Here is a 12,867-nt window from a genome sequence, read left to right as displayed (position 1 = left end):
ATAATCTCACAACAGGAAAGAAAAAACCTTATCAATATGTAATTAATAAAAGCATTAGAAAGGGAAAAACTACAGACAAAATAGATTTATAATTACTGTTTTCAGTTCATTTAATTTGAACGATTCGCTAACAAAATGGAGCATGTGATACATGACAAACACCCCACAGTCCAAATTGTCAACTTTATCTTTTCTCCATTCCAACTCAACAATTTGAAACCCATAAGAAGGTAGCTGAGAACTCTTTGGATGATTTCTTTTTCCGAGAAAAACACCCATTTGATCACACTGACATAAAATATAAAAGTTTAGAATAAAATAAAAACAAAAAAAAATAAATGGAAAAAATAAGTAAACAGAAACATAACAATGAATCAACATAAACATACCAAGTGTGAAGACAATTCTTTGGTATATTCAAGAGCATCATCACGCCAGATAATATTGTCAAGATGATATACCACCTCTTTTGTATGATCAATAACAAACAAAATGTAGTGATTCTCAACAAGAACAGGAAAATAGATCTGAAACAGAAAAATTAAAATACTGATTTAGACAAAGGAACACAAAAACAGAACTTTTTTAAAGTTTTGATAGTAATTTAGCATGAAATATACCAGTTCAGCATCCATAATATCACATTCAGGATTCTCATAGCTCACCCAACCTTCCCATAAATCGTGCAAATCATTAACAGCTTGTGAAATTCCACCTTTGCCAATGTTTTCACAAACATGCAAGAATGCAAACTATTAAAAGTATGAGAACTTGTTTATATATTTATATAAAGTAAATGTGTTTAAATATAAAAAAAAAATCAAATTACTTACACTTTGCCTCACACCGAAGAAGAATTTTCGAGGACCAGAATCAAAACATGCCTTCTCATTCAAATACAGATAGTAGCAATCAATGATGCACCATCGAATTCTAAGTGGAGCTACCAGGGACACCGTGTCTTTTCTTGGAATTAAAAAATTCATCCCAAAAGTAACAAGGTTCTTACTGCAACAATAAAAAATAAGATAAGCATTAAAAAAACAAAGGAAAAAAAACATATAAAAATATAATTATCATAAAAAATGACACTTAACTTCCTCATCATTGAATCATCCTTCAGTAAACAATAATCAAGAATTTCCAAATGTAACTTAGGCAAATTCTTGAAAATCCGAGTATTAGCCCTCAAAAACAGTGTAAGAAAAGGCACATTCACACCTACTGGCCCACAGTCGAGTGAGCACAAAGATTTATTGCCTCTGATGATACTTCTAGAAGCATTTTCTACAGAAGGCCCAACATTGCCATTGACATCATCCTCAGACCTATTCATCACAACACTTTTTCCATTACCATTGACATCATCCTCAGACCTATTCGTTACAGGTTCATCTCCAGGAACATCATTGTTATGACCTTCAGGTTCATAAAAATCACGAAGCAATTCATGAACAGACTTCATCTTATTACACTCCTCAATTAAACCATCTAAAAGCTTCAGGTAATGAGGATCAGAGAGTAGCTGTTGAGTTTGAGAAACTGCAACAGCATCATCAGAGGTTAATGAAACAGTTTTGCGAGAAGAAATCATATCACTCAAGACTTGAAAACCCTGTGACTGAACCAACAATAATACATCCATATTTCTTTTAACCAAAAGAAATGTTTCATGAACATCCTGCAAACATATGAACTAATAAGAAACTATACAAATGTAACAAATAAAAATAAAAAATAAATGAAAATTCATGATATATGCATAAAGTTACCCTTTTAAATGCATAAAGTAACCCTTATAACTGAATATTTAGGGTAACTTTAGTGCACATAAAGGGTAACTTTAGTGCATATAAAGAGATAATAACTAAATATATATATAAAAAAAAAAAGAACACTTACATCAGTTGAAATTTCTTTAATTTCATCATCAGTCATCACATTTTTCGGAAGCTCAAATGCAAGAATGCGGCTACTTCTACCACTTGTAGAAGCCCCCTGACCACAAGTTTGCTTAACAACAGGATCCCTAATTTGAGGTTGTGAAACAGGATATGTAAGGGTATCCAATAGTCCCTGCCCAAAATCACCAGCTTTGATCTCCAAATTGATCCGCTTCTTAATCTTCGCATCAGTCCAATGTTGAATCAAAGGAAGGGTACTACTTTCCTTTTCTCCTTGAAAATTTAATCGATGAAAATACATAATTTGCAAAGCTAGCAAACAACCACTTACATTTTGAGCATTTTCATCATTCTTATACTTCACTACAGCCTTCTTTAACTTTTTCAAAACATATGAACACCAATCAAATGTTTTGATTTCATCAACTTCTTCAACAGTCTTCAGCAACTTCAATGAAACAGTCCTATTAGTAGTAGGAGCTAAGAAGCTAGACATAGCATGAAGCACAAAACATCTCTTGAATTCTTCCCCACCATCATCCAAATCAACCATCCTAGACTCCACTTTTGACAAATGCAGAGGTTGCTTCTCAGTAAGACCATAATCAAGTCTCCATGACTGAATGATACGTTTATCTACACTACCTTCTTCAGGATTCTTCTGAAGTTCAAGAACAATAATCTCACTCATAGGCAAGCCAAAGACATCGCATATATCATTTTTAGTAACTACAAACTCTTTACCAGCAGCAATAGTAAACATGCAGCTACCACCATTATAGTGTTCAACAAGCCAATGTAGCATTTGACGATTCAAAGTTTTCAATTTCAGATGTAATAAACCACCAAAACCTATTTCTTCAACAGCTTTTTTTTTATTAGGACTAAAAGTACTCAACATAAATTCCAATGTGTGTGGTCTGCACCTTGCAATCAAGGGTCTTTTTTCCCTAAATAATAATAATAAAAAAAATAAGTTAAACAATATCAGAATCAGAAATATGATATATATAATTAAAAAATGCAAAACAAAAAACATGTATACTTACACAACAGTATCAGAATCAGAATCAGAAACCACTTGCAATTCAGAATCAGCTACTGTTTTGGCCTTCTTAGATATAATTTTAGACTTCTTAGGAGCTGCTTTAACCTTCTGAGACTCTGCTTTGGCCTTCTTAGGAACAATTTTAGCCTTCACAGTTTTAGACTCTGGTTTGTCCTTCTCAGGTTCTGTCTTGCTCTTTTTAGGTACTGATTTTCCCTTAGCAGGCTCTTTACCTATTGCTTTTCCCCCTTGAAGGCGATTTATAACGATATCCACCTATTGAACCACCTATATCTAATTAGTACAGAGAATAACCATAAATTACAAATTCACAAATTACTCATGGGAAAATTCAGAATATATGCATAAAAATCTTTTTAAATGCAAAAAGTGACCCTTTTAAATGAATAAAGTGACCCTTTTAATTGCATAAAGTCACCCTTAAAAATACAACAAGTAACCCTTTTAACTGAAAAGTAACCCTTTAAGCATAAAGTGACCCTTTTAAATATATAAAGTGACCCTTTTAACTGCATAAAGTCACCCTTTAAACTACAACAAGTAACCCTTTTAAATGAAAACGTGACCCTTTTAACAGCATAAAGTTACCCTTTTCACAGCATAAAGTGACCCTTTTAACAGCATAAAGTAACCTTTGTCATGCATATAAATAACATATATATCTATTAGTCACACACAATGCACAATGCACATATTACTGTTACTCAAACACATATACACAAACACAATGCAGATATGCATACTATTCTCATAATCTAACTAAAACCTAACATACAAAATTTGAAGAATAATAAGCAATGAATAAAACTTCTGAAAACAAACATGCAAAATTTGTTTCACATATAACAACACCACAACACATGTATAACAATTTTTGAACCAATTATCACAATGAACAATAAAATAAAGCAAAGTTAAACATAATAAATTCAAAATTAAAATTCAATTATCATAATATGCATAAAAAATCAACAGAAAACTATAAAAAAATAACATGCACTACTAATTCGACATATATAAGCGAAAATTCAATTGAGAATTTGGAAAAATGTTGAAAAATTTAAATAAACACACCTTCTTCAGAATCTACAACCTTCTTTGTAATCTTCTTCTTCACCATTGCTGAAACAAACACTACGAAAAACGAAAACAAAATCAAAATAAAAAAACCTAAAAATCGAAGAACAACAACAATTTAAACTAACAAAAATCTCAAAAAAATAAGTAAACGAACCAGAATTCAGCAAATAACAACTTCACAAGTGAAAGAAAAGAGAGAAAAAGCTCGAAAATCAACAATGGAGGAGAGAGAACACGCTCGAAATCGCCAGTTAATTGCTTTTTAGAGAGAGAAAAACGAGGAGAGAGAAAGCTATAGTGAATGAATGAAGAGAGAAAATCGAGGAGAGAGAAAGTTCTATTTCTTTATTTTGGCAATCATTATGACGCACGTGCCAACCCCCACTAAATTGCCAGTTGTTGCTTGTCCGAAAATTCCGCCATTCATTAAATTAATGAACACCGGGTTTTTTTAAAAATTTGTGAACTTTTTTAGCGGTAGGGGACGACAAACTACGTAATTTGTATCTTTTAATGTTTAGCTAATTTTACTACTACCTCCGTTACATATTATTTGCAATAATTAGATATTTTTCCGCTCTACTTTATGTCAAAACGTTGCAAATAATACGTAACGGATGTAGTATATAAATTTGTCTTATTGCTCTTGCCGACAAGACGTACTTTCAATAAGGTGAAACTTCTTAATTGAAGGTTGATCAAAATCAAGGTCAGTATAATCCACATAGTGATATAGAGAAAATATAATACAAAGTATTTTTTTGTATACCTTGTAAATTTCTTTATTATATATAATTATTATTACTCCGATCCATTATGTAATAACATTATAAAAATATCAACGAAAATAGATCAATTTGATTAGAGAGTACCTCATTATCTTAGACGTACACATTTGCAAATTACGTAAAATTTTGGAGTAAACCAGACTAAGGGCCTGTTCACATTTACTTAATTTCAGTTCAGTTCAGTTCAGATTAGCTCCAATCAGTTCAGTTCAGTTCAGCTCCAATCAGTTCAGTTCAGTTCAATTCAGTTCAGCTTCTAATTTCTCTCTCTCATAAAATATTCATTTCAGCTCAATTCAGTCCAGTTCAGCTCCAATCAGTTCAGTTCAGTAAATGTGAACAGACCCTAAATTTCTTAAAGGTCAATTAAATAAAGAAATTCCTACTACTACTAATATTAGCGTTAATATATTGCTTCTACTCAAATACTGACTTTGTATTGACATTGATTTGGAAAATTAATGCCTTAAATAAATAATGTATTAATATACTTTTAGTATACTTTAGGTCATTTGTAACAACATAAAGCAATATCTTACTAGCTTAGTAATGAAAATGTGAAATAAATCTTCCTAATTCTAGGTTTCTAGTTAGGTAGCTGTATTCATAGCTTGCTATATTAGTACTCGATCGTATAAATTCATAATTATATTGGACCATGCAATTTGATGAATTTATTAATTACGGAGTAATAATTAAACACATACTGACAATAATAGACCTACTAATTATTTTAAAATTATAATTAAAGAATTGTATGGGATCTAGAAAGTTGTAGCAGGTGATCTACCAGATTCTAATTTAATCATATACTGTCGTACAATTATTAAATACGGAGTATTTGATTGTAATTGACGTCAAATTAAAGCTGAGATCAGATTTCAGTAATGTTAATCTAATTATGGATCACATTCTTCTGTTTAATCTCATCTCTTTTATATAATATGAGCTGAGAGTTGTAGGAAGAAATTTAGATGTTAGTGTTAATAGTGTAAATCTGTAATACGGATTTTTTTTTTTTTTTTTAGAGAGCCACAAGGGCGGGGAATGAGAATCAATCCCAAGATCTCTTGGAATCGGGAGGGGAGCTCTAACCACTTGAGCTATCTCTCACTCTCTTATTTCGACTATATATATACATAATATTGTTAAACACGAAGTACATTTATTGACCATTAAAACGTATGTATCACTAAATAGATTTAATTTTGTAATGTGATAAGCTGCTACTACTACTACTAGATTAACCTAGTTACTACGGAGTAAATGTTTTCAATATCTCGATTTCATATTACATGTGTCCCTATTTATTTTTCTTTTTTTTTTCAATTTCTATTATCTCCAAAAATTATCTGTTAGTGGGTCATCTCAACCAAAAGCTTAAACTGATGGTTGAGCCTCGAGAATATGTTTTATACTCTATCACTCCCCCTCACACGAGAACCCGTTTGAGCTAGAAGTGTGGATGCAGCACCCTCCTCATACCCAGCGCTTAATATTCCACTTGAAAGTGGGGGTGGATGAGATTCGAACCCGTGACCTTTGTGTCACGCTGACTCTAATACCATGTTAGTGGACCATCTCAACCAAAAGTTTAATCGATGGTTAAGGCTCAGTAATATGTTTTATACTCTATCATTATCTAACATTTTATGATTTAAAAGTGACATATCTAAAAAAAAAAAAAAGGCAAAAGTATATTTTTATTTTAACCAAGCGGCCTAAAGTATAATTAATCACTTTTTTTTTAATTTCCTTTTTAATGTTAGAAAGATAAAAAAAAATATTATGAATGCCACCCAAATAATGATTCATGATCCACCAAAAAAAAAAGGTGAAGTGGGGTTTTAATAGATCACGAGCAAAAGACAGCAAATATTATTGAAATTTGTCATGAAAAAGTTGCACATAGTTGCCAATAATTCTAATATTGGACGATATTGTCGTTTTCAGTCCATTTCTTGTAAAAATAATATTTCCCTAATTTTCAATTTATGCATGAATATAGAGCTAAGAAAATCTTTTGTTTTTTCTTTTTATACCGAAGTTTGTTCTAGGAATAATAGTACTTTTAATATTCAAAGTGGTCCATTAAAATCTAATGGAATGAGAAACTTTAAAATTACCACATAATTAAGGTGTCTTTTACCTAAAGTGCTAATGGAGTATATTCTTTTTAATTGTTTCCAAGAAAATTTGTTTTTTCACTCCCATGCTTTTTAATTGGCGGGTACCATGTACCAATGCATGTTTAAACGTTAACATAATTATCACTTTACCCTCAATAGTAATGAGTTAAAAGAGATTTACCCTACCAAATGTAATAAGTTAATAAAAAAAAATGTTAAAAAATGTTGGGTAGGTGGATATAAAATCTAAAACTTTGTAATAAAAAGAAAATGTACATTCATAAATTACTCAAAGGATGTATTTTCTTTTAATTCTTATTGTTTGTTCTTATTCTTCCGTATTTAAAACACTTTTAATGAAAAGTGTTAGAACATGCTTTAATTTGATATGTTTGCCTCTTACATTTTTCTTATTATTGTTATAGTAGAAGCTAAGGTTTAATAAAATTACATGAAACCTAATTTTATTCTTATTTTAAGGAATATAAATGTGGTGTCATCATTTTACATGTTGTACCTAAAATATAATATAATAACTAATTCTTATACTAGTATGACTATTAATTATGATCAAACGTTAATTTCCCTAAAATGACATCGAGTAGAACTAATAAAGTAGTTAACTCATGTCGTCCATTGGTTAGTGGAGCATACCTTTTCAATGTGGCTCCTACTCTATGAGAGTCCTTAGTTGATCATGATTATTGATTGAATTTAATGACCTTTTTCTCATGTTGTACTGTAATTAGGAAAGTCAATAAAAAGACACATACAAATATACAATGGCTCATCTCAATCCAATTAAATACTCTACAAATGAGTGTGTCCATCACTAGAATTATTACTCGTATTCCCTTTATCTTATTTAGGTGTTTCACTATGATTATTTATGCTATTCATAATATTCACTGTGATCATAATTTTACTAATATGAAAAAGAAATAAGATAATATATTAAGGCAAAAGCTAACGAACGTCCCGAGGGCGTTGGATATCTCGATATATGTTTTTCAAAATATTTTTTAAAAATTAATAATTCATACCTAAAAACCAAAATCACATTATAAATAACTAAAAAATAAACGGAGTGTTAATAAAATTTAATTTAATTGTCTTATAATATCATTAGCTAATTATTATCACTAGATTCTTTCAATATTCAACTACTCCATTATTTGTTAAATTAAAGGATCATCAAATTAGACAAATATGTAGAAAATATATGTAAAAGATAGATGATGATTTCCAAATTCCAATACAGATAAGTCGAAAAAAATGAGGGGCCTAACTTATTTAATCCCTCAAAAGCTTTGTCCCAATGTTGTGAGTTATGACACCATCTCAACATGAAAATTTATTGACACTTAGCATGGTTTGAGCCTACCAAATTTTCACCGACAACCTATAAATTCATGCTCCATTGCACACATATTTGTAGGTTTCCAGGTTCTTTGCTTGATTGACAAATTAGGAACAATGACCTAAACTCACAATGTCCTAAACTCGTATTTGTCTATTTAAAGAAAGAGACACTTAAGGGAGCACTCTTAATCTAGTTAGTTTTAGTTTTTATTTTTATTATTATTTATTTTTTATTTAGGATATGCGCAATATTAGGGGTTTAGAGCCCGTTCACTTCAGCTTAATTTCAGTTCATTTTAGTTCAGGTTCAATCAGTTCAGCTCAGTTCAGTCCGGCCATTTCTTAATTTCTTTCTTTCATAAACAATTCAGCTTAGTTCGGTTCAGCTTCAATCAGTTCAGTTCAGTAAATCAGAACATGCCCTTAGAGTTGCATATGTATATGTAAGAGGCCTAAAGTAAAGGTATAGGCTAAATTAAATATTAGGTAAATTGACATGATTTTGTCATAAATTTTCAAAGCAATATGGATTACTAATTCAACAAATGTGCTATATGCCTATTTTAGTGAAGTGTAGTGTAGCGTAATTGAATATATACTCCTTATGTTTTTCTAATCCAAATAAACAAATGGAACAACATAATTGGATTCAATTTAACTACATTCTTGATTTTTTTGTTGCACTGGAACATAAATAATTATCTACTTGCATGAAAGTAATTAATAAAAAATATTTAATCATTTTCATATTTCAAATCATTACTCGTATTTGATTTCACGTATAAATAATCACGTTGTTAACACAACATTATTGTTATTCTCAATGCTAGAATCATTGGCAACTTTTTCCGGTAATATCAAATTCTGACCATTATATTTGTGACTAGTGCTTCTTAAATCATCTTATATAACCATCACAAACTCCACAAGATAGCTATATATGGTTTCACTCCTAAGACCACTCTCATTCATGGGTGAAAAAAAAAATGTCATTATCTCTCTACCCACTTTCTCACTCCTCTTTCCCACTTTTCCTCATGGGCATTTTGTTTTTATAACTTCTCACACACTCATGGGCTAAAATAAAACCCCACACCACTCTCTCTCCTACTTTTTCTCTCTCCTACCCATTATCATCATCATCTAATTATTTATATGATTATGAATGTTAACAATAAATTGTACATTGTGTATGCTAATGACATTATTTTATTCAATTGATCGACTTTTTCATATCAAACAATAAAGCATTAACATTACATTTTTTTAATTAAAAAAAATAATATATTTTCATTTTTCCTGATAATTAAACACAAGCTTATTGATTCTCGGGACCAAATTTTTGCCAAATATGCTCAATAAGGTCATATTTAAGCGATTCATGTGTGCCCTTATCACGTAAAGCATTCCTTCTTCCCAAATAAGTGTCAATATCAATGTTTTCTGGTCGTCCAGTATTAAATTGAAAAGGCTCATCGTTGTTCGCCGGTGCACTTCTGCTTGTTCCGGCACTAGTGCTTCTACGTTGTGGTTGATCTTCTTCATAGAATTTTCTCAAAACATCAGCACGAATGTAGTGATGTCGTTCATCCTCGACTATCATGTTGTGCATTATGATGCAAGCTTTCATAATGTCAGACAAAATATCTTCATCGTAAGCAAGTGATGGTTGTCGTAGTATTTCAAATCTTGCTTGCAAAACTCCGAATGCACGTTCAACATCCTTTCGAGCTGCTGCTTGTTTATCAGCAAACAACTTGTGTTTCTTAATTTGTGGGTGGCTAAATCCTTGGATAAATGTTGCCCAATCTGGGTAGATACCATTTGTTAGATAGTAACCTAAGTTGTATTCGTGACCATTCACTGAAAAATTTATTGGCGGTGCCCGACCCTGCAAAACATCATCAAATACAGGAGATCTATACAGGATATTGAGATCATTACATGACCCGGAAATTCCAAAGAAAGCATGCCATATCCATAAGTCTTGATCTGCAACGGCTTCCAATACTAGGGTTGCGTTCTTATTTCGCCCAGAATACTGGGCTTTCCTTGCCATAGGGCAGTTCTTCCACACCCAGTGCATGCAATCAATGCTACCAATCATTCTTGGAAATCCCCTGCTTTCATTTTGGTAAAGGATCCTCCTTAGGTCATCGTCCGTTGGAGTTCTGAGATACTCATCTTGAAAATTCTTAATTACCCCTTCACAAAAATGGTGCAATGATCGTCGTGCAGTTGTTTGACCCATGCGTACATATTCATCGACAGCATCTGGTGCCAAACCATATGCCAACATTCTTATTGCAGCTGTACATTTCTGTAATGGTGATAACCCAAGCCTTCCTGTAGCATCTCTTCGCTGCTTGAAAAACTCGTCGGTTTCAACCACCGTGTTCATAATGCGATTGAACAATGATCTATTCATTCGAAACCTTCGACGAAATTGTTTATCACTGTAAACGCAATTCAGTGCAAAGTAATCGTTGTACAATTGATTATGGCCCTCCTCCCTCTTTCTATCTCCCCTAACTTCTTCCTCGACACCCTCATTTACATTTCGATTTAAGGGTTGTGGTGTAGTAGGTTGTGGGAACAAATGAGCTGGTAAATAATTTCTTGCAAATTCATCTACTATATTATCAAATTCTTCATAATGGTCACCATATCCATCAGAAGAACTTGAACTAGAGCTTTTGCTAAAATACATTTGTCGGTCAATGGATGTGGTTTAATTTGTTTTGGTTTAATTTGTGAATGGTTAAAGGGTTTTGGATTTCATTATATAGACTATGTTTCTGGCATTGCTAGGATTGTCCATGCATCTGATGATTTTGACAACTCGCTTAAACAATTCAATGACATAAAGTTTGAGTTACAACTCAATGCAAAATCAGTGACAATTCACTGACATACAATGACAATTAAATGACATAAAAAGACAATAATAAGTTATATCAATACAACAAATTAATACGACAAACAAATGACAGTTGATTAAAATTACACAACATAACAATTACACATCCTAGGGGATAAAGCTTAGAATACATTATTAAAAAAACATACCTACATGATTAAAATCACACACAAATAGCTAAAGTTGATTAAAAACAAAAGTACATGATTAAAAAACACTAGTAACAAAAGAAATTAAAAGGGATAAAGCATAAAAATACATAATCAAGATTGAACTACACTTTAATTACCACCATATAGTTCTTGCATCAATTTGTCCCTAAATGCTTCTTCACCGGCTGTAAGTGTTGCCTTGGACATTAAAGTTTGAAGCATGTCAAACTTCATTTTCATTTGGTCAAATTGCATTTGTTGCTCAGTTAATTCCATTTGTTTTTGCCTCCTTTGTTCCTTTGCCCTTTCCATCTCTAATCTTTGTTGGCGTGCATTGGCCTCATGAAGTCTAACCTCGGTGTTTGCATGCATTTCCTCAGTAAAACTAAGAACCGCCCCCTTCATTGCAACTCCTTTACCTTTGCGCTTTGCCTTAGTTGTCTTAACACCATCAGGTCGAGGGAGTCGTCCTCCAGAGAAATATCCACCGCCAGATGAGTCGGTCATATCATCTCCATCGACTCTAGGTCTCTTCCCACTTCCACTACTGTCCTGTTGATTATCATCTACACCCCCTTGTAGTTGCATTGCCTTCCTTTCTTCTTTAGATAGTGCCCACCGAAGTTTCGGCCTCCACTTTGGTTCTTTAGTGACCATCCTCCAACCATGCTCACATAAGAAGTTCCTAGGCTTGGGACGTACAGAGTTACGAAATATCTTATGAGCATTTTGTATTCGGTCATCCTCGTTGTACCCACTCCCAAGTTTACCAGCTTCTTCATAACAACTTCCCCACAAACCAATATCTGGAGCAATTCGTCTCCAACGGTTCTCCAACATTTTAGTTGTTCTTGGTGGCAAGATATGTGGCTTTTCACTTTGAGCCAAATCATATGATGCAGAAACCTTTTGCCATAAAAATGATGCTTTCTGGTTTGACCCAATTAATTTATCAGTGCAGTGCTCCAAACAGCTAGCAATTAGTGCCTCATCTTCCGCTACAGACCAAATACGAGAGGGTTGTTGTTGTTGATTTACCGGCGATGGTTGCGTCAGCGGTTCTGGAGGGTACTCCGGGGTCTCCGGAATATGTTCTTCATCTTCACCAAACTCAGAATTGCTTCCTTGATTACCAACCGGAGATTGTTTATAGTTATCAAAAGATGGTTGTGTTACTGGAGAAATTTCTTGGGGAGTATTTTGAATAGAAGTACTACTCATTTTTTGTAAAAATTGTTGAAAAGCAGGGTGATTAATGAAGGTTGGATCTAAATCTTCATAATTTCCTAAATATTGTGCATAATTAGGAAGGTTAGGATCCATTTACTGAGAATATTTATTAACTTGAGAAGTAATTATAGACGTCGAAATTCAGTAGAAAAAACGTGTTTTTTTTACTGGATAAAAATGACTGAAAATTGAGATCTATTTATCAAGTAAAAATAAATGTAGTCGTTCTTGTT

At 32.4% G+C, this 12,867-nt stretch overlaps 2 protein-coding genes across 2 annotated transcripts; both read right to left on the bottom strand.

Moving 5' to 3' along the window:
• Positions 1–9,650: 9,650 nt before the first annotated feature.
• LOC110731148 lies at positions 9,651–11,042 on the bottom strand. Its single transcript, XM_021910981.1, has one exon. The coding sequence runs from the start codon at positions 11,040–11,042 to the stop codon at positions 9,651–9,653; it is 1,392 nt and encodes a 463-aa protein (XP_021766673.1).
• Positions 11,043–11,533: 491 nt separating this feature from the next.
• Positions 11,534–12,727, bottom strand: LOC110731147 (glutathione S-transferase T3-like). The gene has a single exon (XM_021910980.1). The coding sequence runs from the start codon at positions 12,725–12,727 to the stop codon at positions 11,534–11,536; it is 1,194 nt and encodes a 397-aa protein (XP_021766672.1).
• Between the last annotated feature and the right edge of the window lie 140 nt (positions 12,728–12,867).

Source organism: Chenopodium quinoa, unplaced genomic scaffold (genome assembly GCF_001683475.1).
Source record: "Chenopodium quinoa cultivar QQ74 unplaced genomic scaffold, ASM168347v1, whole genome shotgun sequence".
NCBI classification, from domain to species: Eukaryota; Viridiplantae; Streptophyta; class Magnoliopsida; order Caryophyllales; family Amaranthaceae; genus Chenopodium; species Chenopodium quinoa.
The sequence above is the reverse complement of the archived record's forward strand: the minus strand, read 5'-3'. Positions and strand labels throughout refer to the sequence as shown.

Excerpts from the sequence above, each read along its gene's own strand:
- LOC110731147 (XM_021910980.1), bottom strand. The coding sequence starts at position 12,727 with ATGGATCCTAACCTTCCTAATTATGCACAATATTTAGGAAATTATGAA.
- LOC110731148 (XM_021910981.1), bottom strand. The coding sequence starts at position 11,042 with ATGTATTTTAGCAAAAGCTCTAGTTCAAGTTCTTCTGATGGATATGGT.